Source organism: Haliotis cracherodii, unplaced genomic scaffold, assembly GCF_022045235.1.
Source record: "Haliotis cracherodii isolate W230 unplaced genomic scaffold, xgHalCrac1.p SCAF_30, whole genome shotgun sequence".
NCBI lineage: Eukaryota > Metazoa > Mollusca > Gastropoda > Lepetellida > Haliotidae > Haliotis > Haliotis cracherodii.
Window position 1 is genome coordinate 1,327,838 of NW_027266287.1, and position 18,320 is coordinate 1,346,157.

Sequence of the window (18,320 nt, forward strand, 5' to 3'; positions counted from 1 at the left end):
TTTTGTACTCCGATATGGAACAATTGCATTTATTTCACATTTCGGGCAGCCGTAATTTATTTCTGTGCAAGATTTCATTTCAAATTGTTAAATATATATTCCCCTGTCTTGATCCTATGAAGTTGATTATAGAGTCATCGTCCATGTTTAGATTTTGATTGATTCTTTTTTTTCTCAATTTTTCGATTTTCGTTTGTTCTGATGGCGGCCATCTTGGATTTGACCTTTTTGGGTGTTTCCCCAAGTCAAATTTTGGTAAACTATTTTTTTGTTAGAGTAGACCTATCAAGGCAGTGAAATGTGTTAAAAAACCTTTTTCGTCAATTTTGTTGAACCTTCATGAAAAATAAACCTTTAATTACCGGACTATTACACCCAATCGTTCTACCCTAGGTACTATGTACAGATGTGTTGCCAAAGGTTTAATATAACTCGTATGAAATAATAAGAAATTAAATATTAAAATTTAAAATCTAGGAGTTCTGATCTCGCACTTTTAATAACACCTGTACGTGAGGACACACGCCACTCATTATCTCCTCCAACAGAAAGTTGTTTATGAACAAACAGCGTCCCGCATGCCAGATGAGAAACCTGATAACACACGCACCCGTCCGAGATAGCCTTATCGGATCAGCTCTCAATGCATGGCTGTCCCATGATGCAACAGTATGAAGATCCGCATTTCTCTGCCTCTGTTGTAGTCGTGTAGCTGTGGTCGGGAAGCCCATTGGTTAAAGCTTTCGCTCGTCACGCCGAACCGGTTCGAATCGCCACATGGGTACAATGTGTGAAGCCCATTTCTGGTGTTCCCTGCCGTGATATTGCTAAATGCAGCGTAAAACCTTACTCACTCAATCACTTTTGTATTGTCTGTCTGCTCTGTTGTTTTGTGTCTGCCTGTTGTAATGCCTGTCTGATCAATTGTATTGTATGTCTGCCTGCCTCTCTTGTATTGACTGTCTGCCTGTTATATTGTCTGTCTCTAATGTATTGTCTGTCTGATCTATTGTATTGTCTGTCTGCCTGTTGTATTGTCTGTCTGATCTGTTGTATTGACTGTCTGCTTGCCTCTGTTGTAATGTCTGTCTGATCTGTTGTATTGTCTGTCTAATCTGTTGTATTGTCTGTCTAATGTGTTGTATTGTCTGTCTCTAATGTATTGTCTGTCTGCCTGTTGTGTTGTCTGTCTTATCTGTTGTATTGTCTGCCTCTAATGTATTGTCTGTCTGATCTGTTGTATTGTCTGTCTGCCTGTTGTGTTGTCTATCAGCCTGTTGTATCGCCTGTCTGCCTGTTGTATTGTATGTCTGCCTGTTGTATTGTCTGTCTGCCTGTTGTATTGTATGTCTGCCTGTTGTGTTGTATGTCTAATCTATTGTAATGCCTGTCTGCCTGTTGTGTTGTCTGTCTGCCTGTTGTATTGTATGTCTGCCTGTTGTATTGTCTGTCTCTAATGTATTGTCTGTCTCTAATGTATTGTCTGTCTCTAATGTATTGTCTGTCTGCCTGTTGTATTGTATGTCTGCCTGTTGTGTTGTCTGTCTGATCTGTTAAATTGCCTGTCTGCCTGTTGTGTTGTCTGTCTCTAATGTATTGTCTGTCTGCCTGTTGTATTGTATGTCTGCCTGTTGTGTTGTCTGTCTGATCTGTTATATTGCTTGTCTGCCTGTTGTATTGTATGTCTGCCTGTTGTGTTGTCTGTCTCTAATGTATTGTCTGTCTGCCTGTTGTATTGTATGTCTGCCTGTTGTGTTGTCTGTCTGATCTGTTGTATTGCTTGTCTGCCTGTTGTATTGTATGTCTGCCTGTTGTGTTGTCTGTCTCTAATGTATTGTCTGTCTGCCTGTTGTATTGTATGTCTGCCTGTTGTGTTGTCTGTCTGATCTGTTATATTGCCTGTCTGCCTGTTGTATTGTATGTCTGCCTGTTGTATTGTATGTCTGCCTGTTGTGTTGTCTGTCTGATCTGTTATATTGCTTGTCTGCCTGTTGTATTGTATGTCTGCCTGTTGTGTTGTCTGTCTCTAATGTATTGTCTGTCTGCCTGTTGTATTGTATGTCTGCCTGTTGTGTTGTCTGTCTGATCTGTTGTATTGCTTGTCTGCCTGTTGTATTGTATGTCTGCCTGTTGTGTTGTCTGTCTCTAATGTATTGCCTGTCTGCCTGTTGTATTGTATGTCTGCCTGTTGTGTTGTCTGTCTCTAATGTATTGTCTGTCTGCCTGTTGTATTGTATGTCTGCCTGTTGTGTTGTCTGTCTGATCTGTTATATTGCCTGTCTGCCTGTTGTATTGTATGTCTGCCTGTTGTATTGTATGTCTGCCTGTTGTGTTGTCTGTCTGATCTGTTATATTGCTTGTCTGCCTGTTGTATTGTATGTCTGCCTGTTGTGTTGTCTGTCTCTAATGCATTGTCTGTCTGCCTGTTGTATTGTATGTCTGCCTGTTGTGTTGTCTGTCTGATCTGTTATATTGTATGTCTGCCTCAGTCTGTGTGCCCAGTGTCTACCCTCCTGCCTGTCTCTCAACAAGTATATCTACCAGAGTCTCTCTGCACATCTATATCAGTCTGTGTGCCCAGTGTCTACCCTCCTGCCTGTCTCTCAACAAGTATATCTACCAGACTCTCTGCACATCTATTTCAGTCTGTGTGCCCAGTGTCTACACTCCTGCCTGTCTCTCAACAAGTATATCTACCAGACTCTCTGCACATCTATTTCAGTCTGTGTGCCCAGTGTCTACACTCCTGCCTGTCTCTCAACAAGTATATCTACCAGACTCTCTGCACATCTATTTCAGTCTGTGTGCCCAGTGTCTACCCTCCTGCCAGCCTCTCAACAAGTATATCTACCAGACTCTCTGCACATCTATTTCAGTCTGTGTGCCCCGTGTCTACCCCCTGGCGTCTCTCAACAAGTATATCTACCAGACTCTCTGCACATCTATTTCAGTCTGTGTGCCCAGTGTCTACCCTCCTGCCAGCCTCTCAACAAGTATATCTACCAGACTCTCTGCACATCTATTTCAGTCTGTGTGCCCCGTGTCTACCCCCTGGCCTGTCTCTCAACAAGTATATCTACCAGACTCTCTGCACATCTATTTCAGTCTGTGTGCCCAGTGTCTACCCTCCTGCCAGCCTCTCAACAAGTATATCTACCAGACTCTCTGCACATCTATCTCAGTCTGTGTGCCCCGTGTCTACCCCCTGGCCTGTCTCTCAACAAGTATATCTACCAGACTCTCTGCACATCTATCTCAGTCTGTGTGCCCAGTGTCTACCCTCCTGCCTGTCTCTCAACAAGTATATCTACCAGAGTCTCTCTGCACATCTATCTCAGTCTGTGTGCCAGTGTCCACCCCCTGGCCTGTCTCTAACCCACGATCACAGGTTCCTGGCATGCTCAAGGGATGCAACTCTGCAAAAAAACAAACTCCACACGACGTTTGTTGCCCTTCATGATTTAATGTTACAAATTGTAAAACACAGGAGAAAGAATCTAAATTCAACATTTTATAAATATCACAGACAAATACCTTCATACAATATTCAATATAGATAAAACTTTTGACATTTGGTAACAGCAGAATGGTATTCAGCAAAATATTCAGTTTAAAATACTGGTTTGCATATAGATGGTATAGTCATATCAAAACAATGAAAACAAATGTTTGGACGGAAATTCAAACTTCACAACTTCAAGGCAAATATTTGACCTGATCTTGTGTACCTTGGCAAGCATTGATGATAAAAATATTCAGCAGTATTACATGTTATGGATTGGATGGTTAAACGGCGCTTGAAACACAATGTCTGCGATCTACATGCAGGCTCAGTATGGGCGAAATCCCATGGTGATGCAGATCAAAGACGTTTACCATTTTGGTCAAACCCACATGCCTCTGTATGGTGCTGACAGACCAAAGATCATTATCACACACAATGTGGAATTCAGCCACATGATCATGGGATCCTGCTGTGCCTAAGGGACACAACTCACAGTGAATTGTCATAGAGACAGACTTGACACAGTGTCTGGCATGTACATGAAGTCCTCGGGAAACAGCACACTGCCATTTAAGACAGAACCATCATCTACAAGTGGTTCAAGCATGTCTTCATACACACAAAATGCACAATAAATAAAAAAAATATCAAAGCAAAATATTTCAAATAACTGCAGGCCTTCAGGAGTACACAACTGTTACATGCAAAAACCGGTCATACATACACGGGTGTTGCATACAATCATGACTTTCATCACACATAGCCGTGAAGATAACACTCAGAGCAATATCAGGAGTTGGGTTAAATGCCGCTTTAAACAATACCCCAGTCATGTCACGGCGTGTCATCTTGATGTGGGGGGAAAGCTCCTGTGACGCAGGTCTCAGACTTTTACCACTTTGGTGAAATCACAAACATGAGTATGGTGCTGACAAACCAAGACACAATCAACATGATATGAGATTGGAACCCAGTATTACCGATTCCAGGCAGGTGGAAAGAATGCAGATCCGCACTGTGAGGGTCACCTTGGACAACTGGGCCACCTTCCTATTTATTAAAATATGAATTATGAGGAACAAGATGTTTATTTAATGCGGCCCTACAGAGAGAGGTTTGGAAAATGTGAAAGTTAAAAATTTGCTTTTTATCATTTTTATAATCTGCTAGCTCAGTGAGTGAAAAAAGTTGCATTAATTCCAGTTTAAAAAATATGAATATATGAATTGTTGATTCAGTGCACTCTGTTCAGAGCTTCCATTACCACACGTTTCACAGATAACATGACATTGCCTTTTTATCCCACACAGGATATTGTTAATTCAGCAGATGTGTCTAATGTTACAGACTCCTACTAAATACTTACATGCCACAACAACAGCATACCATAGCCAGATAACTGCATATATTCATAAATATACAGAAATATATATAACAATGAGTAGGTGCTGGAGATTTTCCATGGTTTCTACTTTGGTGTGGTGTTGACAAACCTCACAGAGAGGGAATCTGGGATTCGAACCCTCAAACGTTTCAACAGGTCTTTTTTGTGAAATCACGAAAGGTTTTATAGACAGCAGTCGAAATACCAATTACAACTGCAATTCAGTAATACTTTTTATCGTTACCAATATATAGCAAACCTAATTTTAATATTTATCTGTTTAAAGGCATATGGTTCGGATGACTTCATTGAACATAGTTACAAGATAACACATGACATATTTTAAGCTGTTGAGATGGGCTGGGGGTAAGGAATGAAATATGATGACATCTCCCCCTTCCTCCTAATCTACTTCTTCTTCCCTTTGGCCGATGACTTCTTTTGCGGACTGTGAGGAACAGGAAGCTTCTTCTCCTCCTTCTTCTCAGCCCGCCGGACGACGGGGGTGGTGGCTGGGGTTCTGCTGGAGGTAGGGGTGTGGGTGGAGATGGAGGAGGGCGTGGTGAGGCTGATGGGCGTGGTCTCCTCCTGGTCCCGGCCGGTCAGCTGGGTCATCTTCTTCTCCAGGGCCCGGAGCTGCTCCTTTACCACAGTCAGCTCAATCTCAGCCGAGGCAGCTCGCTCTTCTGCCTCCTGGGCGCGCTGCTCTGTGTCTCTGTGGGGAGTGAGTGAGTGAGTGAGTGGAGGGTAGTTGGGATAGTGAGTGAGTGGTGGGTAGTTGGGATAGTGAGTGAGTGGTGGGTGGGTAGTTGGGATAGTGAGTGAGTGAGTGGAGGGTAGTTGGGATAGTGAGTGAGTGGAGGGTAGTTGGCATAGTGAGTGAGTGGTTGGGATAGTGAGTGAGTGGTGGGTGGGTAGTTGGGAGAGTGAGTGAGTGAGGGGTGGGTAGTTGGGAGAGTGAGTGAGTGAGGGGTGGGTAGTTGGGAGAGTGAGTGAGTGAGGGGTGGGTAGTTGGGAGAGTGAGTGAGTGAGTGGAGGGTGGTTGGGATAGTGAGTGAGTGGTGGGTGGGTGGTTGGTAGTTGGGAGAGTGAGTGAGTGAGTGAGTGATTGGGATAGTGAGTGGTTGGGATAGTGAGTGAGTGAGTGAGTGAGTGCGTGAGTGAAGCAGCTCCTGGCTGACATGGGTGTGGTTGGGTGGATAGTGACGATCAAATCAGTTTGCTAAATCAATTTGACTTCCTAGAAGTATGTTTCTGTTTCCTAGAATGATTCTGTTTAAGTTTAATAATCTTGTTACAAATAGTTGCAATGAGACAACGGCAGTGATTTTCAACGTAGCAAACATTTTCAGAGTTTCCATCATAAATTGTCCAGCATCATTAAGAGATGATGACAAGGATGACCTCCCTGATGTCAACTTACAACAACTGGCTCTGCAGGTTGCCAACAGCAGCCAGGGCCTCAAAGGCTCGTTTTGTGTCTGGAGTTCCCGACTTGCTGGCAGTCTGTGTTTCAGGAGCCTGGAAACAACAAACATTATCTATATACCACTCAAAAGAAGTTAAGGAAACCCAATTGTTACATGTGAAAACAGTTAATTTATAGTCATATGAGTTAGGAAGTGAGTTGGGTTTACACTGCTTTTAACAGTATTCCAGTTATATCACAGCATGTCAGCTAAATGTGGGATGAAAGCCCGAAGTGATGCAGGTCTCGACGTTTACCACTTCGGTGAAACCCACGAGCACAGGTATGGTGCTGACAAACCTGGAAACATAATCAGTGCGAACCAGGATTTGAACCCACAATCACAGGTTTCTGCGTGCCCAAGGGACGCAACTCTGCACAGCAAATCGCGGCGCCTTAGACAATTGGGCCACCCTTCCCCTTATAGTCACATGAAACAATGACATGGTAGATTAACTGGTCATATGAAAAACTTAGATGTTCTTTTACTTCTTTTGAGTAGTATACACTGACAGTGTATTACTGTATAAGTGTATTACACACCACCAAATGAGTGAGTGAGTGAGTTGGGTTTAACACCGCTTTTAACAGTATTCCAGTTATATCGCGGCGTGTCAGCTGTATGTAGGAGGAAAGCCCGAAGTGATGCAGGTCTCAGACGTTTACCACTTCGGTGAAACCCATGAGCACGGGTATGGTGCTGACAAACCTAGAAACATAATCGAACCAGGATTTAAACCCACAATCATAGGTTTCTGGTGTGCCCAAGGGACGCAACTCTGCACAGCGAATCGTGGCGCCTTAGATGACAGGGCCACCCATGCCCCCTTGCCACCAAATGACGAAAACTCATGGGATCAGTCTCTTGCTGTGTAAGAACATTGTATTACTATCTGATAAATATGTAAATGAGGTACCTCAGCAGGAATTACATTTAATAAAGCTTCATGAATTCATGCAATGTATGCTTGCTCGATATACTACTGTCTAAGGGAGCAACTATTTGATTTTCATATTTTGGTTTGAGATCAGCATTTATTTTTTCAAATGTTTATGAGCTCAATTTTTGTGATTATTTAAAAAAAAAAAAAAAAAAAAAAAAATGAACTATATTTTAGGGGCACTTTAAAAAGGTTCAGTCAAATAGGGATTTGATTATTCTTTTAGCACACATATTCCTCTCACTGCCTGGACATCGGAATGTAGCCCTTCCACGTGGGTGTTGTCATCCGTGCCGATCAGTTCCAGCTTCTCTCCGGCGTCCTCCACAGGGGCCTGGGGGATACGTGACACGTGAAAATCTGACATTCGGAACTATTTTTCAAGGTGTATCAGCCTAAACAGTTACAATATGGAACTAATATATTCACTTGAAACATTTCAGAAACTGAACAATTTAGTAAATGATACATCTGTCACCCACAAATGTCAACAGCTTGACAATCAGAACGTTCAGAGTGATTTATTTGAGGCTTGTGAAATTTAAGTAAATAATCTTAATGTTGCAACATAAGACTTCATAGGTCGATGAACACTTACACTCGTAAGTAAAGAGGTGAGTGTGTTGGGTTTTACGCCGCTTTTAACAGTATTCCAGTTATATCACGGCGTGTCAGCTTAATGTGGGAGGAAAGCCCGAAGTGATGCAGGTTTCAGACGTTTACCACTTTGGTGAAACCCACGAGCACGGGTATGGTGCTGACAAACCTAGAAACATAATAGGGGCGAACCATGATTCGAACCCACAATCATAGGTTTCTGGCGTGCCCAAGGGACGCAACTCTTCACAGCGAATCGCGGCGCCTTAGACGACTGGGCCACCCTAAGTAAAGAGGAGGTGTATCCCCAATACACCTCTGGTTAAAACAAGGTGGGTGAGATGAAATGGGATTTAACATCGCGTCAAAGATTATTGCACTTACATAGCGACCTGCATGCACGTGTGTGTGGGGCTGCGTGTACTAGTCTGGACTGATGCCGATTTAAAGTGCTAGCTCACTGAGATACCATGCCGCAGTTTAACATGAATACCCCACTCAGACACAGTATACTGACTCTGAGCCGACCAGTCCTTGTTTGAGCCCCTTAATGCCGAGCGCCAGACAGGGTAACAACAAGTACCATCTTTTAACGTCTTTTGGTATGATGCTGCCGGGGATCGAACCCCAGACCTTCCGCTCTCCGGGCAGACGCTCCACCACTAGACCACAGAGGTGGTCGGTAAAAACAAATAAATCACGGCAACAAGGCTATAAGTGAGTACTTTTCAGTCTTGTACATGCGACTTCTGGCTGAAGTCGGCAACTGGAGTTAATCAACTTGCCTTTGCGCTTGGCTTGTGACAATCAAAGTTTGTTTCCCCGTTTAACAGAAAACATCAAATCAAATTACTAAATCAGCACTTTTAACAAACCCAGTGGCAGAGGAAGTATTTACCAGTTTTTGATACCAGTCCCAATACAAACTACATCAGTCTACCAGTTTCATTCAAGAAATGTGTAGACTATCACCCAGACCGAGCAGAAACAACAGAGAGTTGGTAGCCAAGCATACAGCAAACAAGTGCTAAAGTGAGCGTGGCTCACTAATACCCCCGACCCGCCTAGTGTGTCAGTAGTTACAAATTAAATAGCTAGGATAGGGTTAGCTTAGGGTTTGAAAAATTCATAAAAAAATGGAAAATTAATAAAAACATTTTTTTTCTTTTGACTGCACCCCTTCATATGTACTAAGATTGAGATGAATCCACTGAATAATTTAAGAGAAATCGCGGGGACAAAGTTTTCGGACGGACAGAAGGACAGACAGACGGAACCTTGGTATAACTATATACCCCCCGACATTTTGTCGGGGGTATAATAATCTTACCGGTTGATTCTGTTCTTGTTCTTGTTCTTTTGTCTTCTCTGCATCGGCTGTTTCTTCAGCTGTTTCCTCGACTGTCGTCTGCTCCACACGTTTGTCTGTCGTCTGCTCTTCCGTCTGCTCTTCTGTCTGCCCTGCCGTCTGCTCTTCCGTCTGCCCTGCTGTCTGCTCTGAAGTCTGACCGGTGCTGCCCTCTGCTGGAGTGGGAGTGGGGGCCGGAGTAGTCTCCTCTTGTTTCTGCAGATCAGAGGGTCCTACAGTTACTTCCTCTACAACTTCTATCTCAAGAAATCAAGAAATTTCCATCATTGAGAAATCACCGCTTTTTATGAGATAATTGATTTCAGTCCCTGATGCACCCCAGTATGTGGTATTTAATAATAGTCACTCTGAAAAGGAAAACATCCCATCTGTGGCGATGTTAGACATCCAGACACTCAACTTTAGTTTTCAGGAACATAAAACAAGCCTTGTAAGGGTCAGTTCTACACCGCATGTCAAATTCCAAGCTCTCTGTTGTCCCAAAACTTGTAATACAATCTCTTCGTCGATTCTATCGTGTTTTCTGTCCCAAAAGTATGGCCACACATATACTGACTCTTGAAATAACTTTAAATCAGCATCACCTACTATTACACATATTGCGATTCCAAATGCCTAACAACAATGATTGAGAAGGAAGTATGGTACATTTCTTTAAATATTAGATTCCGCGGTGATGCGGTTGTATTTCAGTCTTTCTTTATTGTTTAACGCTGCACTCACCAATATTCCAGCTACATGACGCCGGTCTGTAAATAATTGACTCTGGACCAGACAATCAAGTGATTGACATCATGAACATCGATCTACACATTTGGGATATGATGACATGCATCAACCAAGTCAGTGCTGGATCACCTGATCCTGTTAGTCGCCACTTACGACAAGCATAGTCGCCTGTTACGACAAGAATGGGTTGCTGAAGACCTATTCTTTAACTGGACCCAATGCGGTTATCAACCCAGCTGTTTCAATCAGAAGTGGTTATTCTGATTTGAAACCTCAGATCGACCAATCAATTTGGATTATTTTCCAAATTAATGGTAGAAGCCATCTTTAATGGCTTTTAAAATCTCTCTCTCTCTCTCTTTCTCTCTCTCTCACTAGCCCACGGAGATGGTCAAAACACAATGAACATAATGCTAATTGAATGCAGTTTGCAGAATGATGTACAGATTTTTTTATTTCACTGAATCAAACTTGCAACCTTTGTATGTGAAATCAAAGCTGATAAAACACTTCACTTGTTAAAAAGGTTTGGTTTGAGATGTCAGTGATAAATAAATATGCTTCCTCCAGTTCATTGAAAGAGTGTTTGAAATATAAAATATACCATGGAAATTGTTGTTTATGACAAGATTATCAATTAGAGAATGGTACCTCAGCAAGCTCAGAAAAGACTACCAATCCCTAAGTTACAAAACTACTCGATACTCAGTAATTCAGGGTAAGTACACCTCCACCTCAGTCATTCTCAGATCAATGTTCGGGTTACGAAACATCTTCAGTTTGGTTCTACTCCCTGTAAAACAATCAATGTTCTCTCTTCTCCTACCTGGGGTGTTGGAGCTTCTGGTGGTGGCTGCTGCTGCTGCTGCTGCTCCGGTGGCTCCTGTGGCTCCTGTGGTGGCTCCAGTGGCTCCTTATCATGGTATCCTTCAGGTCTGACTGAGCTGACCTGTGTCTTGGACTGACTGTCCGAAGGTCCGAGGCGAGGGAACAGCTCCTCCACCGTCTCACCGGTCAACTGACTGGTCAAGATCTTAGCTGTGTGGGTCCAGTCCTCACATTCGCCCTGATGGACAGATATTTCAACATCAATTATTTCTTGACAAACATGCATATTGAAGAAATTCTCTGTTCTTGTCAAGGGCCGACCACATAAATAGAGTGTCAGTCAGACTGGTGACCTGGCTGATTGTGTGTCATCATACCCCGATGGCATGGGACGCTGCTCATAATATCAATCAAGGGTTTGTCTAGTCCAGACTTAAAAACATACAGGCCACAATCACATGACTGGAAATTGTGTGGTGTTAAACACAAAGAAAACAAGAAACACTTAAATAGCCACAACCCACACTGAAAACACCGGCCTATATTTCTTTAGGAAATCAGCTGGGGTCACAGACTCATTGACATTCAAGTAGAGGGAGAGTGCTTCCTAAAGATGGAGGACATGAGCATTATTGACAGCATTTTAGCCACAGCTCTGCATTTGGTGTTGTCAAAATTCAGGTGTTGAAAGTATTTTTTATACACATTAATAAACTGAATTCAAAATGATTTCTAAATTTTTTGCTCATTTCTTTAAATGACGGATTGGGGTCCCTATCATCCCCGTCCTTAAATAAGCCTAGTCTAGTGGATCTGGTCCCTATAATCCATGTCCTTAAATTTGTCCGGTCTAGTGGATCAGGTCCCTGTCAACCACGTCCTTAAATGAGTCCGGTCTAGTGGATCAGGTCCCTATCATCCTCGTCCTTAAATAAGCCTGGTATACTGGATCAGGTCCCTCTCATCCCCGTCCTTAAATGAGTCCAGTCTAGTGGGTCAGGTCCCTATCATCCCCGTCCTTAAATGAGTCTGGTCTAGTGGATCAGGGTCCCTATCGTCCCCGTCCTTCAATGAGTGAGTGAGTATGGTCTTACGCCGCTTTTAGCAATATTCCCGCAATATCACGGCGGGGGACACCAGAGATGGGCTTCACACATTGTACCCATGCTGGGAATCGAGCCCAGGTCTTCGGCGTGACGAGCAAATGCTTTATCCACTAGGCTACCCTACCGCCCCCATCCTTAAATAAGCCCGGTCTAGTGGATCGGGTCCCTATAATTATGTCCTTCAATAAGCCCCTTCTAGTGGATTGGGTGCATTTCATCCATTTCCGTTACGGGGAACAATAATGAGGATGTACTCACCCTCAGCCTCCGCAGGTCCCGGAGTTCCTGGTCGGCGTGCTCCTCCATGTTGTCCTGGCGCTGCAGCGTGTTGTCCAAGACGATGCCGTCACAGCAGCTGGCAACACCACAAGCGGAACAACATAACACGCTGTTTCCTACAAAGTCATGTCATCTTTCACTAATTTAATTACTTCAATTTATAGATTCTTAAAAAAAAGTATAAAAGTCTGAAACAAGAAACAATTCCTCAAAAAAAGTTGCAGTTCCAATGATGTCTTGACTAGGATTGTCATCTAGTGTTCAATGACAGTGCTATACCCAAAAACATGAACCCAAAAATAAGGTAGGAGGCACATTGCAGTAATAGATTTAGTACTTGTTTCTTTTAATTACAAAGTGAGATTATTGTAATAAATGTTATATTTGGGATAACACTTTCTTAGTAAAGTACAGATTCTAGTACTTTTTGGGGTTGAGTCCCGTCCGGGATTCGAACCCGTACCACCTGAGTGAGGCACCTAATCGCCAGAACGCAAAGATTATTACTTTTATTTTTCCCCTTCTGCCTTCCAACGGCTTGAATATTGCTGAGAGTGACAACAAAGAAGCAAACAAACAAACAAACAAATAAACAAACAAACAAACATTTGGCAAATATGATTCAGGACACCATATTAACAGATAGAACCATACATGACATAGGTCTGTACCGATACACATGTCGCAGTATGATGCCTATCAAGACAGTGAAATTGCGGTATGATACCCATCTTGATAGTGAAATTCTGATATCATAAATGATAACTACCTCAGGAGCAGGGCTGGACGAGTCCAAATTTAGTACTTGGGCACCCGACTCTACCTAATCTGGGTACCTGCTGTAGGTCTAAAGAGTTGGGTACAAAATGTCTGATTGGGAATTGTTTTACTGCAGCCCTGGCAAAAACTATTTAGATACATGTCATGGGCGGATACAGCTTTTTTGAAAAGGGGGGGTGCGCAATTAAGATCTATTTATTGTCTTTGGTGGTAATTTATACAGAAATACAGATTTTTTTCGAAATAAAAAGGGGGTGTGTGCACCCCCCCTCTGTATCCGCCCATGCATGTATCAAACGATCATATCATGGTACACTGAATTCGATGGAAGCTTTATTTTTACTCAAACATATACAAGTCAAAAGGAATGTGTGCATCGTCAGAAAGAAATGGGAACATTAATTACTTGTAGTGTAACCGCTGAGCTATAGTGATTTTTTTGTCATTAAACAATATATCACGTGACTAACCATCAGTCCAGGTAGTACTGTGGGTACCGGGGTCCTACTCAGGACCCACCCGACCCATGTACCCGAGCTACCCGTCCCAGCCCTACTCAGGAGTGAAATTGTAGTACCGGTAAGATACCCCCCAAAATCTAGAGTATCTAATGGTTAGTCCCTCCTCGTGCCCTGAAAATATTCAAATTAAAATGCATCCCGTCTCACACTGGGATGAAAATCTAACAATGAATGGATTCAGGCCTTGAAGCATATAACGTTTCAAGTTGAAAATACAGCGCCAAACATTTCAACTCCAACAAACATGAAAACATAGCGCCAGAACAATGTCTGGCTTCCAGATGGCCGAGACCCAACAACCTTCACTTCATGGTGAACAGACACCACTGGGCCCCATCCACAAAGTGATCTCAGCTTCGACTGTTGTCAAACTATGGGAGCTAGAATCATCTTAGCACAAAGATGCAAATTCTTTCCAAAACCTTGGACCAGTTGTCAAAATAGAACAAATGACGCTTAGTCAAAATGTGGGGTGTGAGGTGTGTGTGGGGTGCGTGTATGTATGGTGTGTGTGTGTGGTGTGTGGAGTGTGTATGTATGGTGTGTGTGTGTTTGGTGTGTGTGTATGGTGTGTGGTGTGTGTATGTATGGTGTGTGTGTATGGTGTGTGGAGTGTGTATGTATGGTGTGTGTGTATGGTGTGTGGAGTGTGTATGTACGGTGTGTGTGTGTGGAGTGTGTATGTATGGTGTGTGTGTGTGTGGTGTGTGTGTGGGTTGTGTATGTATGGTGTGTGGAGTGTGTATGTATGGTGTGTGTGTGTGTGGTGTGTGTGTATGGCGTGTGGAGTGTGTATGTATGGTGTGTGTGTATGGTGTGTGGAGTGTGTATGTATGGTGTGTGTGTATGGTGTGTGGAGTGTGTATGTATGGTGTGTGTGTATGGTGTGTGGAGTGTGTATGTATGGTGTGTGTGTGTGGTGTGTGTGTATGGCGTGTGGAGTGTGTATGTATGGTGTGTGTGTGTGTGGTGTGTGTGTATGGTGTGTGTGTGGTGTGTATGTATGGTATGTGGAGTGTGTATGTATGGTGTGTGTGTGTAACACACTGTGTATGGTGTGTGTGTGGGTTGTGTATGTATGGTGTGTGTATGTGTGTATGGTGTGTGTGTGTGGTGTGTATGTACGGTGTGTGGAGTGTGTGGGGTGGTGTGTGTGTTTGTGTGTGTGTGTGTGGTGGTGTGTGAGAGTGTGTGTGGAGGGGTGGCGGTGGTGTGTGTGTGGAGGGGTGTTTTGTGTGTGTGTGTGGAGGGGTGTGTGTCTGTGTGTGTGTGGGGTGCTGTGGGTGTGGGTGTGTGTGGAGGGGTGGCGGTGGTGTGTGTGGAGGTGTGTGTGTGTGGAGGGGTGTGTGAGTGTGTGTGTGTGTGTGTGTGGTGGTGTGTGTGGAGGGGTGTGTGTCTGTGTGTGTGGGGGGGGGGGGGTGGGGGGGGCTGTGGGTGTGGGGGTGTGTGGAGGGGTGGCGGTGGTGTGTGTGGAGGTGTGTGTGGAGGTGTGTGTGTGTGGAGGGGTGTGTGAGTGTGTGTGTGTGTGTGTGTGTGGTGGTGTGTGTGGAGGGGTGTGTGAGTGTGGGTGGGTGTCCTTGAGGATTACTCCTGCAGTACTTGCATCAATGGACTCCCTATATCTTGAACTATTAGCATTACGGTTATGACAAGGTCCCCTTGACTTTCTTACCTAGCTTCAATCACCGTTAGACCCTTCAATATATAAGAAAATAAATAAGTTTGATCACATTGAAAAAGAATAGTGTTAGCAGGGATGAGATCAAATGGCCAAATCTCGGTTCTTTTGATCATGTGGAATGTTTGTGTGATGTGACATGAAGTGTCACGTTGTTGTTGTTATGTTGCCATAGGAACCATGTCCCACACAGTTAAAGTACTGATGAAACTAGGAATAGTGAAGTTGTGGCTACATCATACACTCAAAGCAACATGTATTACTTGTCTGGAGCAAGCTGGGAAACAATTATTCTTCTGTTTTTCCATAAGTTTGATTTTCAGGCCTGGAGGTCATGTAAAAAAAGCAAAAAACAGGATTTTTTTTCACTTTCTACTTTCAGGCAGATCTGAACCAAGTCGTACAAAAGCCGCCGGACATCCCTTTGTGTCGTGAGGCCCTGGGTTAACATGCCAAGTTGAACAGACAACGGAACCTGAGTCAACGCGAGTGACTCACAAGGTGAGAGGGTGAGACAGAGAGGAGGCCGTGGCCACCACCGGCACGTCTTCAACGTAGATGTAGACGCTGTGGTTGTACACCTCCAGAATCCGCCTGGCAGAGGGACGTGTGCACAACATGGGTTAGATAAGTTCACAGGCGGGTTAAAACAGGGTTAAAATAGCCAGGAAATGAAAGACCAGTCTTTGTCTGAGGTAGTATTGAGGTAGGACTGGATAGACTGGTAGTACAGTGGCAGAGAATGGTAGAATGGTTAATAAGATCATGACAGCATTATGGTAGGACTGTGGCAGTATTGAGGTAGGGCTGGGTAGACTGGTAGTGTGGTGGTAGAGAATGGTAGAATGGTTAATAAGATCAGGACAGTATTGTGATAGGACTGTGGTAGTATTGAGGAACTATTCCTGGCAGTAAAGCGCTTGCATGTAGGAAGAACTAACACTATGTAATGTCACAGGCACTTACAGGGTGACATAGTTGGAGAATTTCTGCAGCCTCTCAAACAGTGACTTGGCATTCTCGTGCAGCAGGGGTATCGACGAGCTGCCCAGTAGCACCATCTCACCAGCCTCCACAGAGTTACCCTCCTTGTCAGGTGCAAGACGCAGCAACATCTGCACCATCCACTGCACCATCTCAGCATGCAACGTTGACACCTACACACCAGACACCAGGTTCATCATTGTCCTACACAAGTGGAAAGGATCTCGAGGAAAACAGAGGAACTCTATATACTGCTCAATACTTGCTAAGGACATCATGCCTTCGACTTAAGATGACTATTTTGGTCCTTAGCTGATGTTGTGTAGTATATGCTACACAAACAGTCTCACTTATTTTACTAACATTCATTTCATCAATTCATCTATTCCATTACGACACAGTAGGCCAAGCGATTTAAGGCACTCTGATTGGAGTTAAGTCCCTTAGGTATGGTTAGGATGTGCTGATTGTGGGTTCAACTTCCAGGTTAACCTTGATTCAGATCCATGCTCTTGGGTTTCACAAAAGTGATAAATAGAGATTATTATACGAGCATGTGTGTCATAATGATTTTACGAAACAAGAGTAGAATTCACGAGAGTGAATTCTTGTATTTCCTGACAAACATGAAAACACAAATTCTTACACAAGTTTTGTAAAATCAGTATTACCCATTATTTCTTTAACCTTCGGAGCTCCGCTTTAGAAAAAACACTGATCACGACTGCCAACTTAGAAAACAACAATGACATCAACATCCGGATAACATAAACAATAGAGTCTAAGTCAAAGTCATTGCTTTGGAAACTAAAAAAATACATTTTTCAAAAATTCCAAACTATCAAAAGGCACCAGTTCACTACTAGACCTACCTATGTGCCAATTTTGGTTAAGATATCTCTTATGGTTATTGAGTTCTGTAGGGATTATCCTTGAAATTTTTACCTATGAGAGAAAATCTCCCTGGTCGAAAAGCAATGAGATTTGGGGTGTGATGAGATTTTGCTAATTTTCTGAGATACATGTATTTCATCTTGACACAGTGGGGAAACTGTATTTGATTGTTGGTACTTGTGACACAACTAATGTTGCAATTAATGTTACTAGATTATAAAGATATATCCTCGGATATCCTTTTTTCGAACACTAATCATTCCACTGTGAATACATGTATTTAAAAATATTAGCATTAGTATTCACATAAAATTACATTCGACTCATATTTCTGTAGGAGAAATAACACTAATATTCATGTATTTCTGTTCATTGTCGACTTGATGGGAAATTATTCACGAGGACAATTATAGATTGTTTAGGAGGCATGTTTAACACCATCAGCTGTTCATTTCATTGGCATGCAGGAGACAACAATCTGCAGGTATCAAATTTCAACAATGTGTGTTTAGATCGTAATTCAATATATTTGACATGAAATAGCAAATGTTGTAAATGGTATTACAGTTTGTTGGCAAAAATATATTATTCACATTCCAGTGCTTTCGTCAATTTCCGTCTGACATGTGTACAATATCAGAGGCCGGGTTTCTGACCATATCAAATTAAATCTATCAATATGGACTTTTCAATTATTTAGATGTGACAGTTCATTATACAATGACTATTGCTCCATGTTCACCCTGTGGTTTTATTAGCAACAATTAATTCATTTATTTCACACAGAAGGCGGCGTGTTTGCCATGTGCAGCAGCCAGAAAATGTTTACGAAAAAACTGTTGACATTCACGATGTATAAGAGTTACCTTTGAATGATTAAGTCATAGTTCCCAATTTTATGGACGAATTTGGAAGCAAAGTATCGTAGCATATTCTAAAAAATCTAAATCCAACTTGCTTTTTGGCCACAAGAATTAGTTCAAAATTTGTAATTCACGCACAGTGGCCATTCTTGCACGAGTCATCTTCCCGAGGCAAGTGAGTTAACTGACAATAAAAGTCCAGTTTCCACCCTTGACGAACTAGGCTGGTATTATGGAGTTACATTTTGGCTGGACTAATGAGTCTATGCATAGTCCAATCAAAATGGCACACCGAAATCGAAATCCGGTTTGTAAAGTGTCAAGCTTAGTTCGGTCAACAAATATTTTCTATATCTTTTCATGTTTTTAATCAAGTTGCTCACGTGATTTGATG

At 42.8% G+C, this 18,320-nt stretch overlaps 1 protein-coding gene across 1 annotated transcript in view; it reads right to left on the reverse strand.

Annotated features, from left to right (window-relative positions):
* Positions 1-3,274: 3,274 nt before the first annotated feature.
* Positions 3,275-18,320, reverse strand: part of LOC139477006 (axonemal dynein light chain domain-containing protein 1-like) — a 41,845-nt gene continuing 26,799 nt past the window's right edge. Inside the window, exons 20-26 of the mRNA XM_071259566.1 lie at positions 16,152-16,342; positions 12,186-12,282; positions 10,820-11,059; positions 9,226-9,459; positions 7,543-7,632; positions 6,313-6,410; positions 3,275-5,604 (exon numbers count right to left, since the gene is read on the reverse strand). Of these exons, the coding sequence (XP_071115667.1) occupies positions 5,298-5,604; positions 6,313-6,410; positions 7,543-7,632; positions 9,226-9,459; positions 10,820-11,059; positions 12,186-12,282; positions 16,152-16,342 (1,257 nt within the window). The 3' untranslated portion in view covers positions 3,275-5,297. The remainder of the gene's footprint in view (positions 5,605-6,312; positions 6,411-7,542; positions 7,633-9,225; positions 9,460-10,819; positions 11,060-12,185; positions 12,283-16,151; positions 16,343-18,320) is intronic.